Source organism: Rhea americana, unplaced genomic scaffold (assembly GCF_003343005.1).
Source record: "Rhea americana isolate MKP2758 unplaced genomic scaffold, rheAme1 scaffold_102, whole genome shotgun sequence".
Lineage (NCBI taxonomy): Eukaryota > Metazoa > Chordata > Aves > Rheiformes > Rheidae > Rhea > Rhea americana.
Window position 1 is genome coordinate 1,605,576 of NW_028185062.1, and position 9,294 is coordinate 1,614,869.

The following is a 9,294-nucleotide window of genomic DNA, read 5'->3' on the forward strand; positions in this document are numbered from 1 at the left end:
GCAGTTCCCCAAGCCAGAGGGAGAAAGGAAAATGCTCCCAACATTGAAATTCCATATTGCACATCCTCAGCACTCCTTCCAATCTCATCCAGCTATTTGCTACATTCCCATCCTTGAAGCTTCACACACTGCTGAGCTAAATCCTGAACTTTGACACCAATGGACTAAGGCAAGGAAGAAACAACATATCTGACTCATCCGAGCAGCAGAGGAGCGGGCTGGGACAAAACCTCGGATCTTCTGCAACCCACAACATCCTCTGTGCAGCACCTAATCAAGAGCAAGAGGGAAGCATAAGAGCTGAGCCTACCCTGTGACTGTCAGCACTGAATTCCCCTCCTACCCCTGAAAGTGTCTTGTTCTTTTCGCTGCACCCCTGTCCTCCTTATACTCTTATGCTGCTGGTGCCTCCGTGAAACAAGAAATATTCTGCCTTCCCCTTCACACTGATAGCATGTGTCCTATACAGGGATTTCAACCTCTACGGAGGAGGAYAGCTTGTGTCAATCTCTGTCCTCAGGCAGCATTGCTAGACACAAACCTCCTGCTTTCAGTAGAAAGCCATGAGCTTACAGCAACACAAGGAGTGCAAAGCTGGAGAATAGCTCATTTAGGCATAGACCGAGGATCAGGAGGCAGGACAGAATCAGGAACATAGAGAAAGGTATATACACACAAGGAAAGCCACACAGTCCAATAGATAAACACAAATGCACACACAGGCCCAGCAAAGTAGGTGCTTCCTCAGCCAGAAAATTTATCTGCGTATGAAGGCAACATCCAAAAATTAAAAATAAAAACACRCAAAACAAGAAAGGTGGTTAGCTGGTTTCTGTGTGGCCAACCCTGAAAACAGACTGGCAGAACTGCACTGGTGGATGAACAGCAAGCAGAGAAATCAAAATCCCTTCATATATTGCTCGTGGAACAGCAGTAACAGCCAGAGCAGGAAAAGTGCTGACTACAAACCCAACCCGAGAGTTTCAGAAGCTCACTGCTCACCTCCCCTCCTCCCCCATGGCTGTCCTACTCCCCCTCTCCCTTCTTCCTCTGCACAGCAAGCAAGGAGAGAGTGGAGGTCTGGAGTTTTGGCTGAGTTTCTGCTCCTGTGAGCGTCCATTAAGGAAAGGGATTAGTAAACCCTAATCTGCACATTTTGGAGTCTAAGCACCTTACTCCACTCCCTAATTAAACCACAAAATACAGAGATTGCCAGAAGGGGGGGAACAAGGAGGAAGAGGAAGGAGGTGAAACAGACTGCGACATAAGGGCTGTTCCTTGTGGCTTAAATGCAAAGTGGTCATTGGTGGGGATGTGTTTCCCCTCAAGTACTTAATGCTGGGGCTCCTTAGCATCCTGTGGCCTCCCCTGCCAATCCACAGCGGGGCTGGGGGCAGAATGAAGAGGAACCTGCAAGATGGCCTGGGGATGGAAGAGCAGGTAAGGGGTTCTCTCAGGCAGGATGAAGCTCCACCTGTGACAGCCTGCCTTGGCTGGCCACCACTCCCCCTCCCGAGTCCCCTGCCTCCTGGGAAACTGTACAAGTGCCAAGCCACATTTGTCTCCACTTCCCAGACCTGGCTGCACAGAGGGGCCTTGTTCAAGTGCTTATCTGGCCCCAGGCTGGGGAGGGGCTAGTGCCTTGCTACCCTGGCATCTATACAGGATGTTCAGCTCTGTGCTGGGCTCGTTAGGGGCTGATAGGAGAAACTTTCCTGGCGCAGGTAAAGAGGAAAACCTTTTACCGCAGCCCATGACAAACAAAGCAGTTCAAACAACAGCCTGTTTCACTCGGTATCTGTTTAGGTGTTCATGCTTGTGGTGAGACGAGGCAGCAGGCCTAGGCCTCCTTTCTCTCATTGCTGGCAATTCAGCCCAACAGGGACAACCTCACCTTGGAAATTACATAGGCAATGGGGTCAGGAGCTCGCTGGGCTGCAGCAACAGCTCCGCAGCACTGGGAGCAAAGCAGCTGGCAGCATAGCTGGGAACAGGAACGCAGGGGAAAGGCTTCACCTCTCCAAATGCTCTGCCTCCAGCTTTGCCCCACCAGAGCAGGAAGGGGGGTTGGGTGCAAGGGCAACCTGTCACTCCAGCATCCTTTTCTTCCCTTGCTCCTATTCTTTGGAATTCCTCTCTTCTGTTTGCTTTGTTTCAGCCCTCAATGAACAGGAAGAAAAGGGAAGGAGCCTTGACAAATCCGATCAAGGCACAGACACACTGAGGCCCCCTCCTGCTGGCTTGCCAAGCTCTGCACTAATGAGGGGTAGGAGAGGCAGCCACTGAGAACAGTGGCCCCACATAAGCACTCAGTGCAAGGGACAGAGGGAAAAGAAGAAAGCCGCTAGGGCAGAACACCATTAGGACAGGCTTCTAGCCTTCAGAAGGGGGCATACCCATTTCCCCTGACCCAAAACACTTCCTCCAGCTCCTCAGCCCAGGTTCAAGTCACCTACCATCTATTACACTAGAAAGAGGCAACAAACAACAATAGGGGTTGGGGAGAAGGTTCCAAGCATGCATGTTCAAGGGCAATCCCACCAAAACAGCCATAGAGATGAAACCATACTTTATTCCAAGCATTTGGGGCAGGAAGGACACACAACTTGAGTCTTTCCCTTCAGAGACCTGGGCCCTGGGGGCTTACAAGCATCAGTGTTGCCTCCAGAATCTCCCAACAGGCCTCAGAAACTGAGACTTTCCACCATGTAGTTATCTCTGATTTACCAATTTGGGTATAGAAGCACTAAGCAGGGGAATGAGCACACATAACCTGTCTACTAGACAAGTAAGAGGACCAACCTTTGTAGGCTGCCAATGTTGCAAGAGTATCCAGGAACAGCTGAAGAAACTGGCAGGGCCTGGTGGTAATTGAGGACCACTCTTTTAACTAGGGGTTCTCATCTTCATGAGCAGAGAGCACATCCCAGATGTACTTGGGGTTCTGCAGCTTGCTGTCACCTGAAACCCAAAAGACAGAGTCATTTGAAAAAGCTACTGCTCAAAGGAGCTCTGGGGAGAGGCCCCTGCACAGCCAAGCAGCACTGCCCAATGCCTTGGTTCAGTACCTTCCTCCAGCCTTTTGCAAAGCGCACCTCACCATCACTCTAAGCTACTCAACCAACCCATGGGGGAGTATCTGTGTGTTGCATGTTTCCTGTTCCAGACTGGAGCTCTGTCCTGTCACATTCCCCACCCAGGCGAGAAGAACTGTACACGTGTCCCAGAAGTGCTGGCAAAGCCGCAGCCACTGTGCTCCATAGCAACACACACGAGTCTTCACACCAACTCTTCAGCAGGAAGAAGAGCTGGGGGAAGGACATGAGTGCCCTGATCCCCTCCCAAATGATAGCAGCAGCAAGTGTTTAGCTCCTAAACCAATGAAGTGATAAACTGTCAAGTCCAGTAACCTGAGCCCTTGTAACGCACCCTACACAGTCCCAGGAGGGGAGTGGAAAGTCTGTCCAGATAGATGCACAGCAGGGAAAGAGAAGATGTGAAGGCAGAGGAGAGAGAAAACAGACAAAAGCCACCATGCAGCTTTCACTGCAGAAAGCAGAGCAGCCTGCACGCTACCTCCCTTCAGAGGGAAGGGCACCCATCCCACGCTGGTATCTCACCCAGCGGGCTGGGCACACTCACTCCACAGCCACAGGCTGGAATAGGCAAGCCTAATCCCAGCAGGACATAGGGATTTTCACCCCCTTGTCATGGAGGAAGCAGAAAGCTTCCTCCAGACCAGAAGCGCAGAGCCAGGAAGCAGATTACCCCAGATCACACACGTAGGATTCAGCAAAACAGGCAGAGGAGTAGGAGTTCAGACCGAACGCTGCTCTCTTCACATACTGCAGAAATGCAGGGGTAACAGGACCCCAAAACTAGACAGAAAACCTACTGAAAATGTCCATGGTCTGTTCCAGCGCTTGAAAACCCTGAACAGAGAAGTAAGTGTGCAACACACTGCTGACTGGGCACCACAGGCAGCCCTGCCACAGCACCAATTACACCTCTCTAGCCACGGTAAGTCCTAGATCAGCCTGGCATGGCACAATATGAAACAAGGAAAGCAACATCAATCTCAACAAGGGCTTGTAATAAGAAATACTTCATAAGAGCTGCTACCTGAACAGTGAAATCCAGCAACTCCAACGAAGAAGTACAGCACCACAATTGCTCAGCAAAATCCTCCTCCAGCAACACAAAGCCTGATGCTACTTCTGCCTTGCAAGTCTCCCACAGTATCTGGCTAGAAGAAGGCAGCTAGCGACAGGGAACACATATGGACAGGAGGGAACACTACGGCATACGTCAGTAAACAGACATCTACTCTGTCATCCCCCTTCTGCCTGCCCTGAGCTGTCAGCTCCCACCCCAGACTGAAAGGGTTTGTAGGTGGGAATCCTCAAATACTTCTAGAGCAGGAGGAACAGGGTGAACTGGGATGGAGAATCTGCATGGCCTGTGTCTCCTTTCCAGCTGGGAAACTCACAACCCTCCCTCTGGCGTCACCAGAGCCCTGCACGTACAGGGAGCAGTTTACCAGGTAAGAGTCAAGCCTCAGGCACCCACCTGGAATAGGAAGTAGAAGCTGCAGGGAGCAAGACTGAATGCTTTCAAGAACAAGAGTCGGGTAACTGAAGGCACCTTCAGCACAGCTAACACGGAATGAGCAGAGCCAGGCACGTGCCTGCTACACAAGGTAGCGCTGCCCAGCAGGATCCTCCACAGCACTGCCACCAAGGTCAGGGGGAAAGCAAACTTCCCAAACACATATGGCAAGAGCCTAATCTCTGGGGTGGAGCTCACRGCCAACTGCTACAACTCAGCCACCTGGTGTTATTTACACAGCACCAAGCACGGGGCCTGCAAGACCTGTGGCATGGTGGGACTGATCCCAGGTCACCCACCTTCTTGGGGCAGGGGAAAAGGGAGGCAGGAGACCGGGAGTGTGGCCAAGAGAGACAGCTTGTGCAGGCAGTGGCAGTTGCCCCCCCGCCAAAAGCTGTGATTGCAACAGCAACATCTCCCTCAGTATCCAGGGAACCAGCTGAGTTTCTCCCTTGAAGTGTTTCCCTTAACCCAGGCCACTAGAGAACTGCATGTCCAGAAGTTTTTTCCAACTGCATCACACAGTTATTAAAAGATATTGCCTCTCTCTCTAAGCCTTTAACACAGGCAAATTTGGGATATTACAGGATGGACTGCACACTACTAATGAATCAGAGAACAGAGTTATCCAAGCAACAGCCTGGAGCTCTAAATAGCTTTCTGGAAAAGGCATCTGGATGCAGGAGGCTCTGCACATATTGCAGACATTTTGTTTCCTCTCAGGAAGCAAAAAACCCCTCTCACAAGGTACCAAGCCTCCACCAAGCTGGGAAGGGTAGTGGCATCACAACACGAAGGACAGCAACGAAATGCCTCCAAATCACAAGGCCTATTAAAGCCCCCCCACCCCCCTTCAGCTTGTTTGGCCTGGGCTTGCTTCCCCTCAGACCACCGCTTCACGCAATAAGCCTGTCAAACTTCAGAAACACAAGAACTGCAACACCAACGTCCCCTGTTAGTTGCTGTCTTTCCAGGCCTTGGGAGGGTTGTTTGGGATTGAAGGTGCACACTATCACAACCAGCAACACCATGCTCAGAGCTCGGTGTGCTTCAYTGCCCTTGTGTCCTCATTTGGGCACAAATTTGAAGCTCTCCTGAAAGGTATCAGCCTCTGGTGAGGCACCATGAATGAATCAGGCCTTCCATTCTAGACAGGGCTCATATGTCAGGGACTAAAATACTCTCTGGACATGCATCTGCCTACAGGTTATTTGGAGCAGGTCACAATTTATCCTCAACTATTCCAAGGGATTGGCTGAGCTCACCCAGAAGCAAAGAAAATAGACTGTGATACCACAGTGCAGGAGCTGAGCAGGCAGGAAGGGATGCTCCTACGGAGGCAGGGCCAGAAAGGCCATCCCATCCCAGACCAGGATTGTTTCCTTCAACCACAATAGGAAAAAAATGCATTCCTCCCTCTCCTAGATCTCACGCTGGCAGGCTCCTTCTTTCATGGAGGCAGATGAAGTTCAGCAGAAAACACAGCTGGGAGAACATCACCTTTCCCCATAACCACCAACCTGTCAAGATTCAGCCGTGTGTCAATGCATTATGTCTGTTCCTCTACCACATCGTGCTCCCCAGGTCCATGCAGGCAAGTATACATACTGAACAGGCAGAGCTTCCACCTTCTCCCCCTATCCCAGCACACAGCAAGGTCTGCACCAGGCATACTCTGAGCGAGGCTGACTTAGGAACAGCCAGCTCACAGCAGTGTTCTGCCTTGGGTCAGTCTGCCCAAAAGYGGTCTTGCAGGTCTGAGCTGCAAAGAACGAGATGCTGGCAGCCCAGCATGCTGGCCTTCAGCACYGCATCCACCGCTGGGCTGGCACAGTCTGCTTGCTTTTTGGTTTGCTTCTTTTTGTGCAATTACTGCTGCGCCTGCACCCTTCATCAGAAGCACAGGAATCATTTGGCYTCAAAAACTGCCAGGGGATTTCCAGTAAGCACTAGCCTTCAGCATCCAGACTTACAGTAAGTGCTAACTGCTCAGAGATCTTTCCAGGTAGAGTGGGGAGGGAAGTTAGCCCCTTAACCCAGTTTTGCCTCCTACCAYCCCAGAAAGAACTATAAGCCAAGGCAATTTAAGTCTTGCCCAACCTCATGGTCTGTCAGCTGCTTTGATGAGCAGTCCCAGCTACCCCATCCCACAGTGTTGCCCATCCCCCCCCCCCAATAGTGCTCCCTTGTAGCATATTTACTATAAAAGGCATTGGGTTGTTACTCAAACTGTCCTCCAAACTCACTCACTGCAGGAGGGAGATTAATAGAAAAAAGGAGATGAGACAGGCAGTGGATGGGAGGGAGACAAGGGATRAAGAGAAAGCATCTGCCAAGAAGTTTCTCATTCAGGGACAGAACAGCACTATCTAGTTATGCTGTTCAGAGAAGCCCAAGTACATCAAGCTTCACCTCTGGCTGAAGACAAGGTGTCTTTGGCAGTCTCCTAGGCAGCGGGCTCTCAGATTGCTGTCTGGCACAYACAGCGCTTCTCCTTGAAAGGGAGCGGCAGAGTAGCTCCAGCAGTCTGCACTGGATATGCCCCTAGAGTCATGAGCAGCAGCTTCGCATACTACCCCCCCACACTCTGATATGTAGGTGCCTTACACTAGCAGCCCAGCCACGAGCATTTCAGAAGAGCTCACAGGTAGCACCATATGTAAATGGGAAGTTGKGTCTAATCCACGTGATTCTGACTAAAAAGGTTTGTTTAGCACCACACTGTTTGCCAGCAGTATCTCATGCCCTTTTTGAACTCAGCCTGCTGGAAAACAAACCCTCGGGGAAGGGGGGAGAAGAGGGGAGATCAGAAAGCATAAAGTGCCTGCCCATGCAATGTARTTCTTGCAGTGGAAGCTGCAGGCACACACTGCATCCATTGTGTGGAGGTAACTGGACAGGAAGAAGGAGGGGTAGCTCGGCAGAGCTCTGCTTGTGCTGAGGAGACCTGCAGGAGGCCTTGAAACACCATCCTTTTGCACCACGCACAACCTCAGAGGGCCGGGATGCCATGTCTCAACACTGAGGCGTGCACCTGTACCCACACCTGTGCACACAGATCTTTGCAACACAAGGAGTGCCCAGGGCCAGACCCAGCTCAAGCGAGCAGCAGCAGCGTGTGAAGGGGAGGGGAAGCTGGGCAGGGGCGGTGCTGGCAAGGTAGGCTCAGCACAAGAGTGCTCGCCCTGGCTGGGCCGGACTGCGCTGAGCCGAGCCGAGCCGAGSYAGGAGGCGGAGAGGGACTGCAGCCAGCAGAGCTCAGCACCACGTGGAACGGCGGGAAGGACAGACATGCAGGAACACAGGTCCGATCCCCCTGCTTCCGCGACAGGCTGCAGCCGGATACGTCCCACACAAAGCTGGGGTTAGCAGTTGAGTTCAGTACAGACTTAGCGCTCTGGCTACAGAGTGACAGTGGCCATGCAAGCCCCCAGCACTGCTAACCTAAGGGCTCCGGGAGAGAGCAAGGAGGTGCCAACATCACTAACTGCACAGYCCCAACCACCTCCTCCTCTCCTGCTTTCTTTATTGCTCTGTGTGTCCCTCTCTTCTGAAGCTTCTTTCACTGATCCAGGGCAGGGAGAGACTCGCACAACTAGAAGAAGCACACACGGCTGGCAGGACCCCCATCCCCATCTCCCCACACACGCTTTTTCCAGCCAGTGGCCACAGCTTGCATCACCTCCTGCAGCATCTCCTCCTGCCCCACATCCGGCAAGCAGGCACATGTAATTTAGTCTTTTAGAAGAGTCAGAGCTGCTCCAGAGCAGTCTGTCACACCTTACACTTCCATAAATAAAGCTCTTGCCAGATGCAAAAAGATAGTTCTCAAATGTCTGCCAAGAAGAGATCCAAACATAGTCCCTGGGTGTAGACCAGAACAAATCCCCCAGAAGGGGGTACAGGCCTTCCTGACTAGTAACCTGAACACATGTATCAGTCTCCACTGGGTGCAGATTTGGTACCTGCCACTTCCAAAGTCTGCACTGTCTTTAATAATACTGACAGAAAGTTACTATCACATTCAGTAACTCCCTTGAATAATCCTGACCTGTAGGGAGGCAGGTGTCACACACTAGATCACACCAAGCAGCTGAGACCGTGCATGGGTGGAGCAGACACCTGGTCCGGGACCCTCAAACACCACRTGCGCACACACCAGAAACCTTCTGCCTCGGCTGGGGACCCGGCAAACACCCCTCTCCAAGACCCCAGCCCAACTCCACCGCCTTCTGGGGCACAGCTGGCAGCAAAACAGCCCGTCGTGCCAGACGGATAAAGCGAGCGTTAAAGCACTTACCACCGACCTCGGARAGAGAGGCCTTAGCACTAACGACAGCAGAGGTGCCACTTCACTTAATTACAAGGGAAGAGAGAGATCTATTACAGCTCGCCCCAACGCGCCGGCTGCTCCCGGGGCGCTGCGCAGGGGCTCACCCCGGCCCGGCTCTCCACGCACCCRGACACTCACCCTCCTCCCCGTGCAAAGGGCTCCTGCCGCCCCCCACGGGCACGCGGGGCACCCGGCCCTGCGGGGGGCAGCCCACGCCGGGGCCCTCCAGCAGCACGGGGCACCAAGAGGCACCCCGGCGCCCACGCAGGCTGCCGCTGGCACCCCCACGGGGCCCGGGGCAGCCCCACGCGGCCCGGGGCACCCAACAGCCCCCCACCCGCAAACACCCCCAC

General features: G+C 52.8%; 2 protein-coding genes across 5 annotated transcripts in view; one reads left to right on the plus strand and one right to left on the minus strand.

Moving 5' to 3' along the window:
* Positions 1 to 9,186, minus strand: part of LARGE2 (LARGE xylosyl- and glucuronyltransferase 2) — a 29,260-nt gene extending 20,074 nt beyond the window's left edge. Inside the window, exons 1-2 of one of the 4 annotated variants that reach the window (XM_085306394.1) lie at positions 8,909 to 9,186; positions 2,803 to 2,961 (exon numbers count right to left, since the gene is read on the minus strand). The gene's annotated coding sequence lies outside the window, so the exon portion shown is untranslated. Of the gene's footprint in view, positions 1 to 2,802; positions 5,454 to 7,020; positions 8,723 to 8,908 lie in introns of those variants that run through there. The other 3 variants (XM_085306379.1, XM_085306402.1, XM_085306386.1) reach the window with 3 other exon arrangements.
* The window catches only part of PEX16 (peroxisomal biogenesis factor 16), a 14,994-nt gene continuing 7,098 nt past the window's right edge, over positions 1,399 to 9,294 (plus strand). The window contains exons 1-2 of the mRNA XM_085305453.1: positions 1,399 to 1,440; positions 5,583 to 5,722. Of these exons, the coding sequence (XP_085161579.1) occupies positions 1,399 to 1,440; positions 5,583 to 5,722 (182 nt within the window). The remainder of the gene's footprint in view (positions 1,441 to 5,582; positions 5,723 to 9,294) is intronic.